The 24,989-nt window shown below is 47.0% G+C and overlaps 1 protein-coding gene across 1 annotated transcript in view; it reads left to right on the top strand.

The window, feature by feature from the left end:
* The window catches only part of LOC138745206 (uncharacterized), a 76,723-nt gene that overhangs the window by 40,044 nt on the left and 11,690 nt on the right, over nucleotides 1–24,989 (top strand). The window contains exon 3 of the mRNA XM_069902267.1: nucleotides 18,523–18,680. Coding sequence (XP_069758368.1) covers nucleotides 18,523–18,680 — 158 coding nt within the window. The remainder of the gene's footprint in view (nucleotides 1–18,522; nucleotides 18,681–24,989) is intronic.

Raw genomic sequence — 24,989 nt, 5'->3', positions numbered from 1 at the left:
ACCAATGCCTTAAAGAGCTGCAGCATCACCTTCCAGCTCCTACACTCTATGCTATGATTTATGAAGGCCAGCAGACCATATGCCTTCTTAACCACCCTGTCTACATGGGAATCCACCTTCAGTGAACTCTGTACCATAACTCCAAGATCCCTCTGTTCCTCCTCATTCCTCGTCACCCTCCCCTTAACTGCATAGGTCATATTTTGATTATTTTTTCCGGAATGCAGCACCTCACACTTGTCAACATTAAATTCCATCAGTCCACTTTTCTAAACAAACCAAATCCTGTAATCCAAGAAAACCTTCCTCACCATCCACCACTTCCCCAATTTTTGTATCGTCTGCATATTTGCTTACCCTGTTAACCACCCCCTGAACCAAATCATGAATATAAATGATAAAGAACAGGGTATCCAACACCGATCCCTGAGGCACACCACTTGTCACAGGCTTCCATCCTAACAGACAGTTGTCCACCATGACTGTCTGCTGTCTATCTCCCAGCAACCTCTGAACCCATCTTACTATCTATTAATCCCTAGTGATGAACCTTCCTAACTAACGTTACATGCAGTACCTTATCAAAAGCCTTTACTAAAATTTAAATAGATCTCGTCAACCGTCCTACCTTCATCTACTTTTCTCCTCACCTCTTCAAAAAACTCAACAAGATTCATCAAACATGATTCTCCCTTCACTAACCCATGCTGGGTGCCCCAATAAATCTCTGCCTATCCAGATATTTGTACATCCTATCTTGAAGAATACCCTCCATAACCTTCCCCACCACCGAAGTCAAAATTACTGGCCGATAATTACTTGGCCTACACCTACTGCCTTTTTTGAACAACAGAACTACATTTGCAACCCTCCAATCCCGTGGCACCACACCCTCCTCCAGTGATCTTTGAAAAATCACTGTCAATGCCCCCACTATTTGTTCCCTCACCTCCCTTAAAGTCCTGCGAAAAATCCCATCAGCACCAGGAGACTTATCCACCTTAACTGACCCAAGAAGCTCCAAAACTCTCACTTTACTAATCCATATTCTTTCCATAACTAACCCCTTTGCCTCTCTTATCTTGTAGAGCCCAATGTCTGCTTCCCTCGTGAATACAGATGAGAACAAATTGTTCAATATTTCTCCATCTCATACGGTTCCTGACATAGTTCACTGGTCCCATCATCCAGTCGACCTATTCTATGTTTAACCCTCCTTTTACTGTTCACATATCTGAAAAAACCCTGAGGATTCACCTTTGCCTGATTGGCTATGGACACCTCATCCCTTTTTACCTATCTCCTCAATCCCTTGTTTTTTATATTTGGTGTAGGTCTCCCTCTTGTCCCGAACCAACCTCTTAATTTCACCAGGAAACCATGGCTCCCTCGAACCTTTACTCTTCCCCTTTGGCCTGACTGGAACATAAAGATCCTGTACTCTCAAAATCTCACCACTAAATGTCCCCCAAATTTTCTCTACATCCTTTCCAGGAAAAAGTTCAGCCCACACAACTCTCTGCAAATCCCTTCTCATTTCTCCAAAGCTGGCCTTCCCCCACTCGAAGACCTTCAACCTCGGACCCGACCTATTCCTTTCCATCATTAAGCTAAAACTAATGGACCCATGATCATTGGATCTGGTTCGCCCTAACGCTCACCTCTGTCACCTGCCCCATTGCATTCCCAAACAACAGATCGAACACTGCTTCCACTCTAGTTGGCGTCACAACATATTGCTGCAAAAAGCAATCCTGAACACAATGCATAAATACTAAGCCATCCTGCCCTTTTACTGACTACATTTCCCAATCGATGTCTGGAAAATTGAAATCCCAAACCAACACCACCCTATTTCACTTGCATATCTCACCTATTTGCACATTTGCTCTCCTCGTTCCCTTTCCCCATTTGGAGGCCTATAATATACCCCATAATAGTAACTTCACCCTTCTTATTTTTCAGCTCTACCCACACTGCCTCTCTTGACGAGCCCTCCAGTCTGTCTTGCCTCAGCACTGCTGTAATATCCTCCCTGACATGTAATGCCACACCTCCCCCTCTTAATCCACCAACTCTGTCACACCTAAAGCAGCAAAATCCTGGAACATTCAACTGCCAGTCACAACCTTCTTTCAACCATATCTCGCTAATGGCCACAATATCATAATGCCACATGTCAATCCACTCCTTTAGCTCATCCAGCTTCCTTACTACGCACCTCGCATTAAAATAAATATAACTCAGGTATCTCCTATATCCTACCTTCTGCATATCCTCCTCTCTACCATTCTAACAATTTTCACTGCAACATCTGTTTAACACTTCCTGCTTTTCCTCCCTCAAATTATTTAAACTTGTCTCTTTCCTTATCCTACCAACCCTCACCGTATCACTATCGCCCATTTCCTTTTTTCCCTACAGAGTTTGACACCACACCTCTGCCCACCATAGTCTGACTATCCCCTTCCTCAGTATTCAAGGTGGAGTACTGATTTCTGAAGATTACAGACTTGGGTGCTTGCACATGAATCTGACCCCTCCCTTTCCTCCTCCTAACGGTAACCCACTGACCCTCATCCCGTGAGCCCCTGTGCGACCATCTGCCTGTAGCTATTGTCTACAATAGCCTCATTCTCCCTAACCAGAGTAAGATCATCGAGCTGCAGCTCAAGTTCCTTGACCTGGTCCTTCAGGCCACACTCCTTGTCCATGATGGCCTCACTCTCCTTAACCAGAGGGAGGTCTGGATGTCTGTCTCTGGATTCTCTGCTCAGAGGACCACCCCACATTATCCATCAAGTCCTGGTCTCTCTGTGTCAGCAGGAATTCCGTGCTGACGACTACCTGATGGCTTTGTGGTCATAAATGTTTGTCTATGAAAACATTTCCACGAAGATGATGTGGCAAAGTCTAGCTGACTGGAACATTGCACCAATCTTTCAGAACACCTGAGACAGGTAGATCCTTGGTTCATAGCGGCACTCGGTGCCCTTGTACTTAGTTTCCATGCTCAGTCTGATGCAACCTCACACGATGAAGGCCACATTGGTTACGCCCTTAACCCCATTGTCATGGAATATATATTTGGGAGAATCTGGTAAAATTAGAGTAGGTTAAAAATATACAGCCTATTCCAGTGGAAAAACAGTCATTGATCCCATTCCCGAGCTAGAGAATGTCGGACAAAAGGCATGGGTGGCATCACCAGGTAGTGGCCCTCCTGTAAAAGGGGAAATAGTGACACCTGCCCAGGGTAACACTCGGGTAGCTATTGAGGGACAGGATGGTTTAGTTTGTGTCGGACTCTGGCCTTACCCTACCCTCAATTTGGTCTGTGTCGTCTGAGTCCAGCGTGCTCGTTGAATGAAGTGATAGGAGAAGGTATTCGGTTTCACAATCAGTTTATTACATAGTACAAGAATAAAACTTAACAGAGCTCTGATTCAGTCATTTGTTTCTTAAATCACCTTCTCGGTGAGCTATTCCCCAAGACTCACACCTACTGTCCAGTCTCTTCTGTTTATATACATCAACATTGTTACATTGACCAAGAGTTGGCTTTCTTTGATAGACTCCTTGCATAAGATTTATCTCAAGCAATTTCCTGCTCTGCAATTATCGATGATGTGGACCTCCTATCTTAATCCCCAAGGCCAGAACATCCTGTTGTTTTGATCAGAAGTCAATTCATACCCCAGATATTTCTAATTATTTCTTTGTTCTCGGCTGGCCATAGTCTTCTGTTCTAATCAACACCTCCCGTGTACCCTTATGACATCATTCCTACTAAATTGGTTTATCCATTTTATTTGTCTCTGACATTCTCAGTCATGGTAGTCTTATCGCTTATCCTTGCAATACACTTATCTTCCTGTCACTGGCCTGTTTCAGAATAAATCACTGTCCCTATGGTTCCTCCAACCTCATCCTGTCTAACTTCTCCTATCTGCTATCCTCTTACTCCCATGTGTGCTTTACAATGAGCAGTGTAACTTTGGGGATGAAAGTATTTTCTCTCTTTGTATTTGGAGGCAGCAAATTCTACACATACTATAATCAGCCAGTGGGCTGATAACGCCTCAAACCGTGCATCTTGGCGCCTCACAGTTTGGCGGGCAGCAACCTCCTTTGAAGAAGACCGCAGAGCCCACCTCACTGACAAAAGGCAAAGGAGGAAAAACCCAACACCCAACCCCAACCAACCAATTTTCCCCTGCAACCGCTGCAATCGTGTCTGCCTGTCCCGCATCGGACTTGTCAGCCACAAACGAGCCTGCAGCTGACGTGGACTTTTTACCCCCTCCATAAATCTTCGTCCGCGAAGCCAAGCCAAAGAAAAGAAGAATAATCAGCCAACTTTTCTACATACTGTGGCTGTTACTTAATTGCATTAATATTTCCCTTAAACAGTATAATTGAAGTAAATAGTAAATTGTTACATAGTAATGGATAATGAATATATAATGAATAGTACATAGGCATATTTTCCATGATTACTTAACCCCTTGGTTCCAACGGGGGAGACTGGCAGCGCGAGTCGGGGAGGGGAGGAGAGTCTTCATGATTTGGAACGGGGTTAGTTGAATTCCAGACACTAAAGCCAAGCCATCAGGGCCCTTGCTCGGTCTGCAGGCTTATGATGTTTCCACATTCTCTTTGACAAGCTTGTCGCACCGTCAGCTGTTTGTGGGCGGGAAGCCGTTTATGAATGGGCTGCGTCTGACAGCTGGTTTGTGTAACAGCAGGTCCTCGTGTTATTGTGCAGAGGACCAGGAGCTGGCTTTAGGGAAGAGGTGAGAATGGAGAGTTGTCTGGAATGTTGTGAGTTGTAGCTGACCTGTCTGTGTGAGTGTCCCAATACCCATTTCTTAGTCATTCACAGCAATCATTTAAAAGTCTGCTCTATCTTTCAGAATACAGTTATAATAACATCTTAACTCTTCTACCCAGCACATTCACTTCATATGCAGAGGGCATGAACTGCCAGACCTCAAGGTAAAAGCAGATAGGACACTTGCACTCTCGGTTTTTTGAAAGTGAACCTTCCATAATTTATTAACATTTTAGACCTATTATCCACTTTCGATGCAGAGATGATGGGCAGCGTAATGTTGATGTTGTCAGTTAAGCAACTGACTGGTGCACGAGGATGTTTTTCGGTCAGGGAATGGTCTATGAGTGACCGCAGCACATTCTGCAGGCCACTGCCACCCGGTTCAGGATCTTTCTAAGGAGGATCTGCCATGGTCTTCGAGGCAGATCCTCCTCCCACGCAATTCGAATGGGATGTTCTCTGGGGTGACAGTGACCTGAACTTCCCTCATCTTGTAGGAAGATGGTGAAATCTTGTTCCTCTGAGATCGTACTCATTCGATGAATGGTCCAATGTGATGGGAAGTAAATCGGTGTAATTCTTTGCGGCATCGTGATATGTGTTCAGCTAAGTCGTCAGGATATCCAAGAGTCGTGAAGTAGTCTGACAACTTGCCCACTGCACGATGTTTATAGAGTAAATGGCGATTGTGATGTCACTGAAACCAGCCAATTAAAACCCAAAGAAAATCTCCTTTTAAGGTGTAAAAGTTGCCTGATGTTGATCTATTATAATTTATATGATTATAAGTTGAGGAAACATCCCCCCCCAAAGAAAATCTCCTTTTAAGGTGTAAAAGCTGCCTGATGTTGATCTATTATAATTTATATGATTATAAGTTGAGGAAACCCCCCCCCCCCAAAGAAAATCTCCTTTTCAGGTGTAAAAGCTGCCTGATGTTGATCTGTTATAATTTATATGATTATAAGTTGAGGAAACGCCCCCCCCCCACAAAGAAAATCTCCTTTTAAGGTGTAAAAGCTGCCTGACTTTACAGTTCTACATGACGAGTTACCAGACTTTGGACATGGTACAGATATTCAAAGATGATTCCTAGAACCATCTCACAATTCCAGCTCTGCAACAGGCAGCCTGGCCCTTCTCGTCCAGGCCCAACACTTTCTCTCTTTCTTAATATTTCATCTAAAATCACAGAATAGAACATGAATTACTCCATTCCAGTACATATTGTTACGGAGTCCAGAGGACCCCAAAACCCAGCAGCAATAGATAGGCACCACAGCACAGGGTTACTTCAAGAAAAGTAGTTGTTAATTATATTTGAAGAAGAAAACAGAATTAAATTGTAACTGATTCCTGTGAGAAACCCAGCTAAGTGAAGAAATCATTTCACAGAGTCAGTGGGTGAAGTGATAGAACCTTTTATTCAACGTTCTTGCAAGAGCGGGTGTCCTTCAGACAAGGCACATTCACTGATATATTTACTTTCATTTTTATGCATTTCTTTGTGTTCATAAACCACTCCTTTCTTAATTGAATTGGTCATTTAACTGAGGAACTGTTCATTTAACCTCTCAAATGCTGTTCCTCTCCTTGTCTTAAAGCCCGCCCTTGTTTACTTCTCCCATTCCCTGATTTTGTGACCCCAAACTCTTTATTTAGTCTTATCCTTATTTGGTCAGATGCTTTGTCACAAGTTCCCATTCTTTCCAGTCTTTTAAATAGATCATTGTTGGGCGCTCTCATTATCCCCAATATGACTCGGACAAAGACTGAGGGGAACGATAGGCTTTATTGTACTAGAGACTGCTGGCCCGGGTCCAAGGCTAGGAAGGAGCGGGAAGGAGAGGGGACTCGACCTTTATGGCTGGGGTCACATGGGCAGGACTAAGGGAGGAGCCAAGTTAGAAGGACACCCGTAGAGAGGGGCAGCCAGCACATACAATCATATCACTACATTCACCCACCTTTAATAAAAATGGAACCCACCAGAACATAATCCACAAGCGGGGGTGACACCACAACCATAGTAACAGCTATAACACAACAGCAGCAGGACAAAACCCAGCAAACCAGGGGCGGGAAAAGCACTCCCCTCCCACCACCAACAGCTAGAGCAGAGGTGGCCGATCAGCGGCTCGTGAGCCACATGTGGCTCTTTTACTTTTAATATGCGACTCGCTGCCAGTCTTCTCCCCTCCCTCCTTGCCTGGCACTCATGCTGCTGTCTCTCCCCCCCACCTGATTCACACTGCCGGTATCCTCCCACGCACCCCCCCCTACCCGACTCACGCTGCTGGTCTCTCCCCCCCACAAGACGTATTGAGGGTTTGCATGGATGAGGTGCACCGCTTCAACCAGTGGGTCCGTCTTATGTCCCCTGACGTGCTTCCGAAGCAGAACCGGCTCTGGGGTGGTCAGCCAGGGAGGGATGGAGGAACCATTCGGTGATCTAGGAAAAGCAAAGAGGTGTTAATGCAGGGTTGTCATATTAGCGGTGCATAGTAAAGACCAGATGGCGTGGAGGGCTTTGGGCAAGACGTCCTACCAAGCGGGATACTGGCAAATCTTTAGATCTGAGGGCCAGGGCCATTGCCATCCAGACGGTGCTGTTCTCCCTTTCCACCTGGCCATTACCTCTGGGGTTAAAGCTGGTGATCCTGCTGGTGGCTGTGCCTCAGGCCAAAAAAGTACTGTTGCATTTCCTCACTCATGAACGAGGTCCCTCGGTCACTATGGATGTAGTCAGGGCACCCAAAAAGAGAGAAGGTACTGCTCAGGGCCTTGATGACCATAGCTGAGGTCGTATCTGGGCAGGGGGTTGCAAAGTGGAACCTGGAGAAATTGTCCGCCACCGTCAGGATATAGGCGTTCCTATTTGTGGTCAGGAGGGGGCCCTTGAAATCGATACTGAGTCATTTGAAAGGGCGGGCGGTCTTGATGAGGTGTGCCTTTTCTGGTCGGTAGAACTGAGGTTTACACATGGCGCACATTTGTCAGTGTCTGGTCATGGACCAGTCATCCTCAACGGAGTACAGGAGGTTTCACGTTTTAATGAAATGATACAACCTCATGACTCCGGGGTGACATAGGTGGTCATGGAGGATCTGGAGATGGTCGAGATGCATGCTGGCGCACGTCTCTCGGGCTAGGGCATCCGAGGGGACATTGAGCTTACCCGGCTGGTACAAGATGTCATAGATGTAGGTGGACAATTCTATCCTTCACCTCAGAATCTTGTCAATCTTGATTTTACCCTGTTGTTTGGCACTGAAAATGAAGGCCACTGCCCTCTGGTCAGTCAACAAGTAAATCTTTTACCGGCCAGTTAGTGTCACCAGTGGCCACCACTTCAACGATCGCTTGAGACTCCTTCTTGACAGAGGAGTACCAGAGTTCGGGAGTTCGGGACTGTGCAGGGTGCGAGATAATCGGACTGCCTGTTTGGTTTAACATGACAGCCAGTGCGACATCGGAGGCATCGCTCTCCACTTGAAAGGGGACAGATTCATCCACGGCATGCATCGTGGCATTTGTGATGTCTCCCTTAATTTGGTCAAAAGTAGCCTGGGCATCCGCCGACAATGGGAAGGTGTTTGTATGAATTAGGGGGTGGGCCTTATCGGCGAAGCTTATTGAGCATAATATGAAAATAGCTCTGGGCACCCCTTAAACGACTTCAGGGAGTTTGAGACAGGGAACTCCATGAGGGGTTGTATGCGGTCTGGGTTGGGGGCAATGACACTATGTACCATGATACATCCAAGAAGGGCCAGGCGCTGCGTGTTGAACACGCATTTGAAGGACTTGGCCATATGCATGAACTTTGCGAGATTCGCGTCGTGGTCCTGCTGGTCATGGCTGCAGATGGTGACATTGTCAAGGTAGGGGAACGTCGCTGTCTGTCCTCCACCATCTATTCCATCACTCTCTGAAAGGTAGAAGCACCGTTAGTAACCCCGAGACACACCCGCAGGAAGTGAAAGAGCTTTCCGTCTGCTTAAAGCCTGTATATATTTGATCAGCTGGACAGAGGGGGAGTTGATGGTAGGCTAACTTGAGGTCACTGTCGAAAAAATGCTGTACTAAACAACTTAATTGACCAAGTCGATGATACGGGGAAGCGGGAACGCATGCAACTGGGTGAAATGGTTGATGGTCTGAATATAATCAATTACCATCCAGGGCTTGACCGCACCTCTGACCACGAGGACCTGTGTCCTCCAGGAACTGGTGCTAGGGGCTATGATCCTCTCTGCCAGGAGTCATTTAACCTCAGCCCGGATGAACTACATGTCTTCCAAGCTATAGCATCTACTCTAGGTGGCCATTGTTTTACAATCCAGGGTGAGGTTCACGAACTGTGATGGAGGGCAGCACCCGTAGCATGGTGTGGTTGTAGTATGGTGCCGGAGACTGGGTACTGAGTCCGCAGGACGGTGCCGGTGGCTGCGTGCTAGGACCACAAGGCAGTGTCGGGCACTGATGGCTGTGGATGGTCAGCGATACTTAGGGTCTCCTGAATGCCATCATCACACTCCAGAACTGATTCTGAAAGTCAAGGCCCAGAAGGATCCGTGCGCTGAGGCGAGGCCAAATTAACAATATGAAATTGTTATAACACTCCCCCCCCCCCCCACACCACCACCATAAGTGATGCTACACAATACCCCCAGATACTGGTCTGTTGGTCCCTTGCAACCATTGAAACCATCCTGGTCATGGGTCGGACTGGTAGGGAAAGTCTCTGGACCATGTCAGGGTACACGAAGCTTTCCGTGCTGCCGCTATTGAAAAGACCATTTGTTTTGTGCCCATTCAACTTGATCCACATCATGGAGTTTGAGATCGCGTGAGGACTGGCTTGATTCAGGGTGACTGATGCAGGATAGACATCCCTTCATCGATGTCATCAGCAGGGAGGCCTTCCCAAGATGGTGACCCCCATGTTGACCACGCAATGTTCGATGAAGAAGAAGACGGAAATGGAGTAGTGCTGGTCGGAAGTGATGTTGTCAGGGTGGTAGGCGGAGGTGCCGAGGTTGGGAGTGATGGCCAACAACATGGCGCTCCCCTTATCGCGCATGCGGTCAGCGCCAGAAGTTCCTCAGGAATGCACGCCGCACTGCTCCCGGACTGTAGTTGAGACCTGCAGACTTTCTGGTAATGGCCCCTCTTCCCATAGACTGAACATGTAGCTCACCCTTGTGGGGCAGAGGCATCACAAATGCTTGGACTGCTCACAGAAGTTGCATCTCAACGATGCTGACAGCGTGATTGCAGCCGTAGTCAGGTCGGTAGCGCCTGATGCATAGTCCCATGCGGAAGGCCCTTGTGGTGGAACATACGGAGATGGTTCCTTTCTGCCCGCGATCGACACCGTATGGCGCTGGGCTGAGTCTAAGGTTCTGATTGAGCCTTTTGAGTGGGAGCCAGTCCTCCTCGAGGAGTCGTTGCCAGATATAATCTGACCTCAAATCCCACACGTAGGTGTCTCAAATCAGTTCTTCCACGCATTGGGTCAGGGATATAGTGGTCATGAGTTTCCCCAGTCTTTTCCTTGTGTGACCAGGGACCAGACAAACTCCAGTGGATTCACCAGGCTGTTGCTTTCTGGACGTCAGCACGTAACGGGGGTATGCCACGTTCACTTTAGTCTTGTACAGCAGCTGTAGCTCAGACATTGCCTCGTTGTGAGTCGCACTGCCTTGGATTGTCAGGAAGGCCCACTGGCCGACTCGTGCCTGAGGATTTTTAACTTCTTCTTGTCGACGTTGACCACCTCAGCAGCAGCATCGAGGAAGTTACTGAAGCAGTTCATCCACTGCTCGAAGAGCACCAAAGCACCTCGGACTTGGGGGTCAACATCACCCCTCCCTCACATCACCCTTTCTGACCCACCAACTCTGCCTCCCCATCACCCCTCCCTACCCATCACCACCTCCCTCCCCATCACCCCTCCCTCCCCAACAACCCTCCCTACGCACCACCCCCTCCCTGCCCACCAACACCTCCCTACCCATTACCCCCTCCCTCTCCATTACCCCACAACTCCTTCCTACCCATCACCTCTTCCCTCACAAGTCGACCAAAAAGAAAAAAAAGGAAAAGCAGCTTATCAAAGAGAAATATAAATTCGAACCAATTGTCATGAAACCGCGAATCTCCACCAGGATGAGCCATTGAGAGCTTCAGTTTTCCAACCAACCTCTTGTATATATGGCTCCATATTTTCCAAACCAAAGTGATATTTATCATGTAAATTATGTTATTTTTCCAGAGGAATACAAGATCTCATTTCGAGATCCCAGCTCTGAATCCCCAAATCCATCCCCCATCTCCGAATCATGGCTGCACATTTCCTTCAAACACCTGAAGTTGATCGTTAAAATTCAGTTTGAGACATTGTAAACCTTCATTTTCATCTCTATATTTCCCATCAAAATTAACATTGGATCCAATGGAAGTTTAACCTTAATATATTTCCTCCAAAAATACTTTAATTTATATCCCAAATGGTTGAACCTTAAGACACAGACAAGTCAAATGACAAAAAGAACCTATCTCTTTATCACATCTGAGACATAATTCTGAAGATATTAAATCTTTTTAATTTTTGAGGCATTAAAGAGAGTTGATGCAAACAATGATTTTGTACAAATCTGTAGGTAACATTAATAATTTGCGTTGTAGCCCTGGGAGTTGAAGCTCTGCCTTTTTAGAGGCTGGAAAGGTGCATTTTATACAGTTGGAGTTCCCGCCGTTAGATTGATTGGCTGACATCAGCCGCATGAATAACATAAGCAGGATTCATGCCCACGGGAAAATTCTTCCATACGAATCCCCTTCTTCCCCAGCCTGGTGTTGCTCTGTTAGCTGGGCAGCCTGGCCAGCCCCATTTTAGGGCTGCCTGACTTGTACTGCCCCAGCTTCCAACCACGCTGGTTCGTGATACGGGTGTCAAGTTAATGAGTTATGCCGCTGTTTGTTACTGTGCGTTGTGCCAGCCTGATTTCCGTGGTGGCGGTTCATGACCCACCCCGCCCCCTAAGAAACATTGCTACAGTTTCTAGTGTCCGTGGATGCAGTCCTCAATGCCTTTGGAGATCTGCCTCTGTGACGAGGTGCTGGCATCTCCACAGGTTGTGTCGGGTTCGCGTGTGTCAGCTTGAGCCTGTCTGTGGTGGAAACCTATGGTTTGCCACCAATGTCTAATTCGAAGATGGCTCTGTTGTTTGGGATGATTTGGAAGGGGTCTTCATAAGGCTTCTGTATTGGCCCTCTGTGCACGAACATGGACTCACAGTCTTTACGGACTTTGGAGATGTTGAAGTTGGCTTGCCTGTGTCTGGAGGGTGGGATCGGAGCCAGGTAACTGACCTGTGCACACAGGCTATCCAGGAAGGTGATTGTATCCTCCTGTTGTCTTCTGGACAGTGGGACAAAATACCCAGGGACCATGAGTGGTGCTCCGTTGACGAGCTCGGTGGAGGGTGTATGGAGGTCTTATTCTGCAGTGCTGTATGAATGCTTAGCAGACCCCACAGAAGTTTGTCCACTCAGTTGGAGTCCTTGAGTCTGGTCCTAAGGGAAACCTTGAGGTGCCTGTGGAAGTGCTCCACCATCCCGTTGGACAGCGAGTGGTATGCTATCATGTGGTGTAGCTGAATGCCCCACTGGTTGGCATCATCACTCCACAGGCTGGGGGTGAATTGTGCTCCTATGTCAGAGGTTATGTGGTGTGGTAGTTCAAACCTTGGTACCCAGGACTAGAGGAGTGCTTTGGAGTAGGACCTAGTGGATGTGTCAGCCAGGGGATTGTTTCTGGCCACCGGGTGAAACGGTCAACCACCATGAACAGGCAGTGGAAAGCCTGTGAGATTGGTGAAGGCACCACTATGTCCACGTGGATGTGGTCAAACCTTCCTTCCATTGACTTGAAAGTCTGTGGGAGGACCTTGGTGTGTTGCTGTATCTTGTCTGTTTGGGACTGCGTGCACATCTTGGCCCACCCACTGGCTTGTTTCCACAATCCATGCCACACTGACTTCCTGGTCTTTAGCAAGACCGTAGTCCTGATTGATAGCTGCACCAGCCCGTGGATGGAGTTGACAACTTGTCACCTCCATGCCTTTGGGACGATGGGTCAAACCTGTCTGGCGGCCACATCACACAGGAGGTCAGTGTTACCTGTATCTTCTGGGATGTCCTGAAGCTGGAGCCCCGTGACGGCGGACCGTACTGAGGGATCTCGTCGTCTTGCTCCTGTGCCTTCTCCAGTGTCACGAAGTCCAGTCCATTAGCCAGACAGTAGATACTCTGCTTTGACAAGGCGTCCGTGACCATGTTGTCTTTTCCTGAGATGTGTCACATCAGTGGTGTACTCCGAGATGTAAAACAAGTGTCTCCATCGGGGTACCGACCAGGGATCGGAGATCTTAGCCAGGGTGAATGTCAGTGGCTTGAGGTCCGTGAAAGCCCTTCCCTTGAGAAAGTACCGGAAGTGGCAGATGGCTAAGTACAGCGCCAGTAGCTCTCTGTCGAAATCCTGAGGGCTGCAGATGCTTGCTGAAGAAAGCTAGCGGAAGCCAACTTTCTCCTTTCTGCTGCTCCAGAACTTCACCAATCGCTGTTCCTGAGGCATCGACTGTGAGGGCTGTGGGTGCGTTTGGCCTGGGTAGACTGGAGCGTAGTTTCCACAAATACTCGTGCAGAGTCATCCCAGGTCAAGTCCTTTGCTAGGGTGAAAATTGGGCATATGACTCGAGCAGCTGCAGCGATTAACCTGTGAGAAAACTTGACCATCCCCACAAACTCCTGTAGTCCTCTGGTCGTTCTGGGGCTCGGGAATTTGCGGATGGCCTCCACCTTGCTGGGTAGTGGTGTGGCCCCGTCTTTGGTAATCCTGTGACCCAGGAAGTCAATCTTGCTCAGTCTGAACTGGCATTTGGCCAGGTTGATTGTAAGGCCCAACTCACGTAGGTGATTGTAGAGTCTACTATGAACAAACCCACACACTCTGACTTTACTGTGGCTGGAAAGGCTCCTTTTATACAGTTGGAATTCTCGCCGTTGGTTTGATTGGCTGAAATCAGCCGCATGATTAACGTAAATGGGATTCCCGCCCATGGGAATATTCTTGCATTCTTGCCTTCTTCCCCAACCTGATCTTGCTTTGGTAATGGGCAGTCTGGCCAGCCCCATTCTAGGGCTGCGTGTCTTGTACTGCCCGAGCCTCCAACCACGCTGGTTTGCGATCCTGGGGATCATGTTAGTGAGTTTTCTGAGTGGCAGGCGGTGACCAGTGGGGTGCCACAGGGATCTGTACTGGGACCCCAGCTGTTCACAATTTACATTAATGATCTGGATGAGGGGATTGGATGTAATATCTCCAAATTTGCAGATGAAACTAAGCTAGGAGGGGTTGTGTGGATGGAAGAGGGGGTCAGGAAGCTCCAGTGTGATTTTGATAAATTGAGGGACTGGGCAGATACATGGCAAATGCACGACAATGTGGATAAATGTGAGGTTATCTACTTTGGTAATACAAACCGGAGGGCAGATTACTATTTGAATTGCAATAGATTAAGAGATGGGGAAGTGCAGAGAGACCTAGGGCTACTTGTACACCAGTCTTTGAAGGCGAGCATGCAGATACAGCAGGCGGTTAAAAAGGCAAATGGTATGTTGGCCTTCATATCAAGAGGGTTTGAGTACAGGAACAAGGATACCTTACTGCAGCTGTACAGGGCCTTGGTGAGACCACACCTGGAGTATTGTGTGCAGTTTTGGTCACCTTATCTAAGGAAGGATGTTCTTGCAATAGAGGGAGTGCAGAGGCGATTCACCAGGCTGATACCTGGAATGGCAGGAATGACTTGTGAGGAAAGATTGCGCAAATTGGGATTGTACTCGCTGGAGTTTAGAAGATTGAGAGGGGATCTCATAGAGACATATAAAATTCTGGCAGGACTGGACAGAATGGATGCAGATGGGATGTTTCCAATGGTGGTGGAGTCCAGAACCCGGGGCCATGGTTTGAGGATAATAGGCAAACCATTTAGGACCGAGATGAGGAGGAATTTCTTTACCCAGAGGGTGGTGAATCTGTGGAATTCATTGCCACAGAGGGCAGTAGAGGCAGGTTCATTAAATATATTTAAGAGGGAGTTAGATCTATTTCTTCAGTATAAGGGTATTAAAGGTTACGGAGAGAAGGCGGGGACGGGGTACTGAACTTTAAGATCAGCCATGATCTCGTTGAATGGCGGAGCAGGCTCGAAGGGCCGAATGACCTACTCCTGCTCCTATCTTCTATGATTCTATGCCACTGTTTATTTCCGCACGTTGTGCCGGCCCGATCTCCGCAGTCGTGGGATTATCTTTACGTAACATTTTCCAATCATTTTGATCTATTTTTCTGCCTAAAACATTTTCCCACTTTCATCTTGATTTATGCAATTGTGTGTGAGAGTCTGTGAGACCATGTGTGAGTGCATGTGCATGTGTACATGTGTTTGTGCACGAGTTCATGAGGATGGAGGCGTAGGTGCATGTGTGTGTGACTGCACGCCTGTGTGTGTATCTGTTCATTTGTGTGTGCACATGAATGTGTGTGTGCATGTTTGTATGAAGGTATATGTGTGCATGCACTCGTGTGTGTGTGTACATCAATCTGCATGCCTGTGTGTGAGTGTGTGCAGGAGTGGGTGAGTGTGTATGCGTGTATGCATGTATACATCTGTATGATTGTGTGTGTGTTTGTGTGTGCGCATTTATGCCTTCACATGTGTGTGTGTTATGGAGAGGCAGTGTCCATCACCAGGTGGCGCTGCTGCACTCATGTTCAGAGGACACACTACCTGCCAATCAAGGTCACCCAGGTGACCCTTGCATTTGGCCTACCTAAATCACCAGGAGCTGCAGTGCAGGCAGTCCAGCCAGACTTAACCCTGACCTTTACCCAATTGGCCCACCTAAATCACCAGGAGCTTCAGTGCAGGCAGCCCGGCCAGACTCACGCCTCACCTTCACCCAATTGGCCCACCTAAATCACCAGGAGCTGCAATGCAGGCAGCCCGGCCAGACTCAGACTCAGCCTTGACCTTCACCCAAATGGCCCAGGTGTATCACCTCGACTGGCCCCTGCTGAGCCCCTGCACTTAGCTTTGAGCCATTGACCACAGCAGCCAATGGGGCCCAGCCTGCCCTGAGTGACTGGCCCTCCCAGTACTGCCCCCAGAATTTATAAGGACCATGTGCCCCTTTGGTCGGCCTCTTTCGAGTCCTCGTCGCTCATAAGTAGCACCTTCCACACTGGGTTGGGGTGAGACTCGAGGTCAGGTAGCAAGAGCCGTGTCTGTACCAGTCAAGGAGTGGGGGTTCGTAGTATAACCTTGATCCTGACTGTTGAATGTGTACGTTCATGTAATTTCCCCCAGTCTCTGTCAGTTTTTCCCTTGTTATTGGAAGTGTATATTTACCCCCTGCGTACTGTGTGTGTTGAGGTTTGTCCTGCTTCCATCCCGGAAATAAATGTGTGCTTTGTACCTTTGCTTTGGTCTGGTTCTCAACCTGTGGGACCCACATGAACCTGACAACAATGGAGGAGGGAAGCAAAGTATTTTATCAATAAATGGAGAATCAAATCACGAGAAAAAAAGACAGATATATCCGTTCAGAACATGGCAAGAAATTAATGTAGGGAAAAAAGGTAGGGATCTCAAGAAAAGTACCAATGTGTCAAAATATGAACAAAGGCAATAGAATATTAAATTTGTGTTATGACAGAGGTATAAGATATTTTGAAGATTGCAACACGGAAGAAATTCTTCAAACAATTAAACACAAATTTGGAGTGGCCAATGGGACCTTCTTCTATTTTCTCCCGCTTAGATTGTTCTTAAGAGAAAGATGGGGACCAACATTGACCCCACCTAAAATTAGTTAAATGGAACAAAGAGTCTGGATAGGGAATACACCCAAATTTATCAATGAAATGTACGATGCTCTCCAGAGAGAAAATTTAAAACCAGGATAGCAGAGTTCACAGGAAAAAGATGGGAGTCGGACTTGGATTTGACGATTTCAGAAAGAAGCTGGTCAGATTGGTGTAAGGACAGCACGACATCAATTAGAAAAGCAGGATATGGACTGGTTCAGTCTAATATTTTACACCAATTTTATCTTACCCCAGAGAAATGACCTAAACATCAGAAATGTGTTTCAGATGTGGGAAGGAGTTTTTCTAGACATCAAATATAATATGGGGAAAAGGATTTATATAAATTGAAACAAAGGTAGAAAGCAGATTGAAATATACAAATTCAAGAATAGGGTCAAGATTGTGTCAAGGGAGTTACAAATATGATTAATGCCAGATATAAAAATAAAAATCTCCACATCAATTCTGCTATACTCCATATAAATTAAATGGACTTATCTCCAATTATTCCGAGAAATGTTTTCAATGTAATCAGGTGATCGAGACTTTTTTTTCCATTCGGTTTGGAGCTGTGTAAAAGTGGAAGAATTTTGGAAGGATTTCAGTAAATTATAAGGACAAATTATGAAGATTAAAATACAAAAGGACGTGAGAATATTTGTGCTTGGTCATATATATGAAGCAGATACAAAACTGAAGTTAGATAAACATCAAACATAGCAGTGAAGCAATGTGCAGCACTAACGTGGAGAGCAGAGAGTTTTGTAACGAGGGATGGGACAATGAAATGCAAAACGGTGTCACGTTAAAAAAAAGACTTCTGGTTGAAGGAATCAGATCGGGAACGGTACATGGATATGGAGAATAAAAGTCCATCCACATCCTCCACATCACCCACTCTTTTTAGTTCATGGTTAAGAATTATTAGCTAGAAAATCAAATAACTCTGGGAATAATACCTACTGTATTATTCTTTGGGGAGGAGGAGGGAGGGTGTGGGGAGAAAATAGACCAAAGGTTTTGGATCATTTTGTATTCTGTTGTTATATGATATTCTCTTTATTGAGTTAACGCTTGAATTGATGTAAATGATAAACAAAAAAAGATGTGGGACTGAGACAGGAACCTTTTGACGGGCCACATGGACGTGGGTGAAGGTGAGGCCATTTTGGCAAGACATCACCGAAAAATTAATCGGGATAACAGGAGTGGCTTTCACAGGCAGCCCAGAGTGCTATCTACTAGGTAATGTTATGGATGTCAGCAACAAATTGAACAAATATACAATCTCATTGATAAAAATAGCATTGGCTGGAGCAAAAAAAAGTGGTGCGATCACTTGGATGTCGGACTCCCCTCTACTTATCGCAGAATGGACGGCAGAAATGGACAGCTGGAAACACATGGAAACATCACATCTAACGTAAAGAACAAATATGACACTTTTGTAAAGATCTGGCAGCCAGACCTGGACCACATTGGGGCCCAAAAAAGAAAAAGGACAATAAATGCAACTATTAAATTTATTTAAGCATGGTTTCCCCAATTGGATACTATATATTTTAAAGATATATAAACTTTGATGGTGAGCGGATTCATTTGTTTGGAAGGAGGGAGGGAGGGAGGGACCATTTGGCTTTTGTTTATTGTTTGTAAGAAAAAGTTTCATATATTATGATATTGAAACATTTATTAAGTATATTTTTGAAAATATTCATAAATAAATATGTTCGTCTCCCAGGGCTGAAGCGGCCCCTGGTGGTCAAGGAGGTCCTGCGCACCCCATAGCTGCCTGGAGATGGGGATGTACGCCCAGATGGCGTCGTCCTGGGCTGAAGGATGCAGCGTGCGACAGCCGATGGTGGACACAGGCATGGAGAGCATCGGCAGAGCGGCCTGGTAATCACCTGTGTTGACTACGTCATTCTCATCATTGTCGGGAGCCCTCCGTGTCGTCCACTGCCTGACCCAATCTGGTGTCAGCACGTGGGGGCCCGCTGTGTGGCTGTCCTCCTTCCCCACTCATGTTCATTGTGCCGGGAGAAGTGACGTCATTGCAGATGGTGGCATCGACGCCATTACATCAGCCAGAAGTGACGTCACACCATGAGCTGGAAATGACGTCGCTGTAGTTGTCGCCGAGCGGCACTGTCAGGGGCGGGGTCTGGTCCAGGTGCTCAGGGCACACATGGCAATCGTCGCTGGCGTAGCCGGATGCTGCACCTTTGTAGTCAGGGAAGGCAGAAGTTGTAGCAGGGAGGTCATAGAGGGCCGCTGAGCTGCCGGCTGGTTTTAAGAGCACCTGCCGCAGCGACATTCTCCTCCCCAGCTCGGTCTAGGGCTGCAGCTGTAGTGTGAGAAGGCCATGAGGGAGCCTGGGGGAACCTGGAATCAAAGGCTTCGAGGTGCAGGGCTGAGGTTTCCAGGGTTCGGACCACTTCCACTGTCTTAGTTAGGGTGTAGATATTATCTTCCAGCGGCTTCTGCTGGATGGCCCTTGAGTGTAGCCCTCAGACGAAGGGGTCCCAGATCAGCCTTCCCTGGGTTCAATCAGACACGGTCAGGCAAATTCTCGCATGTGTCCCAGGTAAGACTCAGCCATCTCCCTGGGTTGCTGGGCTTGGGAGCTGAGGAGGTATCTTGCACAGACCGCATTCATGGGGGGCTTGTACAAGTTCTTGAGAGTGTCCATTGTGCTCTTGTACGTGGAGCAGCCTTTGGTGCCTGGAAGTCATGGGGACCCAGCTTTGACCGGAGTAGGTCCAGCCTCTTCCGATCTGAGTCCAGGATGCCGCCTGTGTGTGCCTCCATGATTGCCTTGACCGCGTGCTGCCAGATCTCGAAGCATGTCTGGGCTTCTGGGACGACTTCAAGGCTCCCTGCACTCAGGAGTTTTTCCATGGCAGCCATGGGAAAATTTTGTGGATTAAATTGTGGTGCGCTGTTAGCCAGAATCAGACACACACAAGACTGCACAACAAGCTTTAAATCACAAAGACTTCCACAGAGCCAGGCTGGCTGTAGCTGTAGTAACTCTGAGTGAGCTTTGGGAAGCTGGCGCAGGCTTATATCCCATAGGGTAATTGACACCCGATTGGGTGGGGCTTGATCCATTCAGGCCGACTGATTGACAGCCGGCCAGGTGTTGTCCAGTCCCCTTACAGGTACAGAAGATTCCCCCTGCAGTAGGCCGGTGGTGTACCTCCACAAATTCCCATCCAAGCAAACCTTCATCAAAATCTCCTCGTGAGGGTCACATGATGTAGTGAAGTGAGACGGACGCTGGCCCAGGGGCTCTCCAAACACACACATTTTACATCTTTTAAACACCCTCAACCCCACTTATGGTCAGACAGCTGCAGTATGGACCACAGACCAAAGTCGAAGCAACTAGATTCAGCTATTGAGCAAATTCCAACATCTGTGGAGAAAACTATTCTTGGGGCTGGCTGCCAAGAAAAAGGAGTCCAAATACTTACAAATAAAGAAGGAAAGAACTTGGATCAGCAGAATGACATAAAAAGTAAATCTGAAAGCAAACACGGTAAGGAATAGAAATGGAAACCTCCAGAATAGATCGAGGTGTCTCATGGTGATGAAAATGGCGGGGTCACTTCGAGGCCTGCTGGTGAAGTCAGTGGCCAGTTCACCCTACAGAAAAAAAACCTGCAAATTGATATTGCCTTTCTATAAGAAATCCATCTTCCCACACAGGAGCATAAGAAACTGAGGAAAGAATCGGTAGGACAGGCATCATCGTCATTCTTTCACTCCAAGGCCAGGGCGATCAATAACAACACTTTGAGAGACGATGATTGATCCACAAGGCTGAGATGTATTAGTTGATGGTCAGATTTACTCAGAATCCTGGATACTTTTAAATTTCCCTCCACCTAACAGTGATGATTCTTTATTCAGGATATTTTTCTCATGGTATCGGGGGAACGACAAAATATACTTGGAGGGGTGGCTTTAGTTTTTGCTGGATCCTGTTCTGGACAAGTCAACCTCGACAATATCCCAAATAAAAGCAGCCAAAACTACCTTGGCTTTTCTGAAAGATTGAAATTTGATATAGATGTGTGGAGGCCAATCCCCCCATTATTCCTCGACTCGGATTGGCCTTTCTTTGTTATCAACACAGCAAATTCGGAGAACATTCGTGCGAATACTTATCTTGAACCTTTGACCCTGTCTATCTTGATGCCAGAAAAAAAACAACTAATTCACAGAGATGGCCTTTGAACCCCACCCATCTTCAAAAACCAGATTTTGGCAAGGATATTAGTGACCAGATAAAGTTATTCTGGAAGTCAAACTGTGCCTCCTCGCCCACTAGTTTTATATATTATGGGGACAAACAATATCACATACAAAAGGGATGAAGAAGAAATACATGTCAGAAATAGAAGAGCTGGAAACAAATTTGGAAATTGGAAAAGGTGTTCCAACAGTCTGGTTCCAAAGAATTCACATACTTAATAATGAAACAAATCAAATACAAATACATGTGGCATAGTTAAAAGAAAGAAGAAAGAAATCTCCCCATAGACCACCCCCATTGCCCCCTCCATCCCCTTGCTAAAAGGAAAAGAAGAAAAATGAGTACAAGGGACCACCAACGGGAGCATTGATTACTTTATTGTCCCTTTTCATAAACTGAGGCCTAAAGGAGAAAGGGAATATTCACACCCACCCTTTGTAAATATGGGCTCCACATTCTTCCATAATATATGGTTGTTGCCTCCCGCTAACCGGGACGCAACCCAGTACACAAGATGCCTGACGAACCCGGTGACTGCGAAGATCACGCGGGAACCAACAAACTTCATCCCAGGTGACATCCTGCACAGCGGGAAGCAATGAGCAATGGCGGGAACACCCACCAATCCTAGGCCAGTGCTGCCGTCTCTTAAGTCCTGTCGTCAGCAGCGGGAGGGTATACAAGAGATTCCTGTTCAACAAACCATTCTTCGACTTTGACTTCTTGGGTGTGTATCGTTCATTCCACACTTCACGGTAACTGTGAAGACTTTCACCATTGAACACCTCAAGCCACCACATCTGGACATTAGCAAACTGGTCTCCACTCAGCCCCAACAATGCAGATATAGGTGACCAAAAGCAGCGAACAGTGCTCCAATCACTGGTTCTGGGGTGGTGGGGGATCATGTTAACTGGGATGCCACCCTGTACACAAGATGGCCGATGAATGTGGTGACCACGCAGAGTCAATGGGGACCAACAACGTTCGTCCCAGGGGCGAACCCACACAGCAGGAATCAACAAGGATGGGAACACTGACCAATTGGAGGCCGACACGGATGTGACAACACTCTAGTTGACAGTAGCGGGGAGAGAATAGAAGTAGAGCTGCCAGTGTAATAAAGGAGTCTTTGACTTTGATTTCTTGAGTGTGTGTCCTTCTTTCCACCCTTCACAGTAGCGCGCATGCTCCAATTAAACATCAAATGGTCTTCCTCATTTACATCGGGAGTCACATGTATGGTTTCCTTACCTAAAGCGTGAGAAGTGCAGCAAAGATCGTCAGACTTGTTTCTGGTTTGTTTTAAGCGGGTGATAGGAGGAAAGTTTGAATATGGATCTCTTTGTCGTTGGGAACGAGGGAGATGACCTGACAACATTATGAGAGGACACGGTAGCTTGGATCGAGAGAGGATAATGCAAAGAAGCCGAACACCAAGTGTCACAATTTCCCAATAACCGATCGGCTGCTTGGACTTGAAGAAATGTCTTCAATGAAAATGTAATATCATTGGAATTCTCTTCCCTGTTGAAGGTTCATTTGAAATTGGGATCCATGGACTTGTGATGAGTTTATTGCCATATCCATTCGTAGCGGGATAATATGCATCAAACTTAGATGCAGATACTTTGAAAAAAGTAACAGGCATTAAATTGTAAGTGGTAATAAATATGAAGGAAAAGATTGATAATAAATAGTCTCCCTTGCAGTTGGGGTACAATGTATTCCTTGAGATCAGAGGAATCTTGGAGCCAGGACAAAGTGATCCCGTGTTTCCCAAGGATTTGATTGAGTTGTTGGGGTAGTTGTAAGTTGATGGGCCAAATGGTTTGCTGCTCCTTCCTCTGGCTCTGCTTTCTGTCTTGCGATGCTGATTGGGTGCGTCTGTGTGTTCGCTCGCTCGCTGATTGGTTGCATCAATTGTGCGAGCCAATGGGTTGATTCGGTGAGGCTGCTATTGGATTGGACGCTGAGTCAGGTTGGATTGATGGGCGGGTTCGCGGGTTGATTGGCTCTTGCTGTGAGGAGGCGGGACGTTGGCGGCAGCATCGCCTGATCGGAGTCTGTCGCGTCGCCGCGAGCGCAAAATGGAAGAAGTTAGTGGCGGCGTCGGGACCTTCCTCAGCCACACGGTCCTGCAGCCCGCCAGGCCCCAGAGCCGAGGCGTCGGTGCAGGGCCTGATGGTGCCGACAGGGCGAGGCTGGGAGCTGCCCAGAGGGAGGGGGTGGGCAAGGGGGTAAGAAGGAGATTGGCGCATGCGTGGTGGGTTCGCGACTTGGTGTTCAGTTCGACCATGTGCGGCTGATACGCATGTGCCAACGGACGGCCAATGAGTGAACCTTTTGCGCAAGGACCAACCGAGGACTCGCGCATGTGCACTGAAATTAAGATGGCTGCCCCCAGCCCATGGACCCCCAGACACTGAGTCACAAAGTCAATCCACACATTTTGGGTTTGACGTGTCCTGTGTCTCTGTTCTCATTTGTCAAATCATTTGATTTTAAAAATAGGCTCTAAGACTTCAGATCTCCTCGCACGCGGTCAAAACCTTGACTTGCGACCATCGTGGACCCACCCTCCCCCGACGTGGTACTACGGTCGCAGGTCGGGGAGGACCTGTCGGGGTCATTGAGTCGCTTAGGAAGGGATGGAAAACCAATCCAATGTTCTTTGCTTCCCAATGCTCATAGAATGTGTCTGATTCCATTCCTTTTTCCTGTTGTAGCATCACATTCTTCATAAAGTTAGATGTTATTTTTTAAAGTTGTGTCACCTGAACAATAATGCTCCAACCCTTCTGATCCTGACGTACCATGTGTCTAAAATGTCATGTTTCTCAGTTACGTCCGAATGCCTTGAAAAATATAGGGACTTTGGTGTTAACAATACAGAGTAAGAGAGAGCGCTGCTCAGGGAGCTGAAGAAGGAATTCGTCCATCGTTATTGAATGAAGATCTACCAGGACCAATGCCTGAAGAGGGTGCACAAAATCAGTGAACAAGTGCGGACTCGAAAGGCCAACATGGCCTGTTTCCGCTCTGTAAATAGTTATATGGTTATATTTCACCAATCCTTTTGAATTTATGATCTCTTGAATTTCTGGTCATGTTTTCTATTTAGGTTGGTGTATCTTGCAGACCTGTTTGGTTGCAGCAAGTAAGAAGTTATCACCTTGTAGCATCCGCTGTGGAAGTGCTACCACATACTGTTTTAAACTCCCCATGTGTGCTCGCTGGCCCACCCACTTCTGGTGACGTACTTCCCGACTTCCAGCTTTATGTCATTGTGTCGTGTTGTCACTCTCCAGCTGGCTGCCGCTACGTGGAAGTGTAGGGCTCCTCAGCCCATACATGGTGCTAGGAGTGGGCTCCTTCTCATCAGTGAAGGGGAGTCCGTGCCATCTTGGACTATCCGAGTGTGGCAGTGATTTGACCTCTTTTTGCTCACCTGGTCTCTTGGCGCACCATAATCTCAGCGTTTATAAGGGGGAAATTCTTTCAATGTTTCATTCAACTTTATTACAGAATTCTTCCTAGATTATCTGTGTAACATTGAATGTTATGGGTTTTCATGAACAGGGATCATGATTTTACTCATAATTTGGTGAGCCAATGGATGGGACATTTTTTACTAATGCCCCATGGGAATCCAAATAAAAATGAAGTGACAAAATTAGGAAGGTTTGTTGACCCTTGTTTTTAAGCAGGACGTCAGGATGATTTTCATCTTGCTTGCTGAATTAAAATGTGATTTGTCAGTTCTTAATGGCAGCTGCCATATTGGCATTGCAAGGAGAGATGGGAAATGGATCAGGTCCTTGGTGGTGCCAGTAATGCAACGTAGAAAGATGTCATGGGGCTGAATGTGGTTTAGGGAGGGAGAGGGTATTAATTTTTGGGAAACGTATGTGACCAGCCACCTATCAATATTTCCCTCAAAT

The sequence above is a fragment of the Narcine bancroftii genome, chromosome 11 (genome assembly GCF_036971445.1).
Source record: "Narcine bancroftii isolate sNarBan1 chromosome 11, sNarBan1.hap1, whole genome shotgun sequence".
NCBI lineage: Eukaryota > Metazoa > Chordata > Chondrichthyes > Torpediniformes > Narcinidae > Narcine > Narcine bancroftii.
The sequence above is the reverse complement of the archived record's forward strand: the minus strand, read 5'-3'. Positions and strand labels throughout refer to the sequence as shown.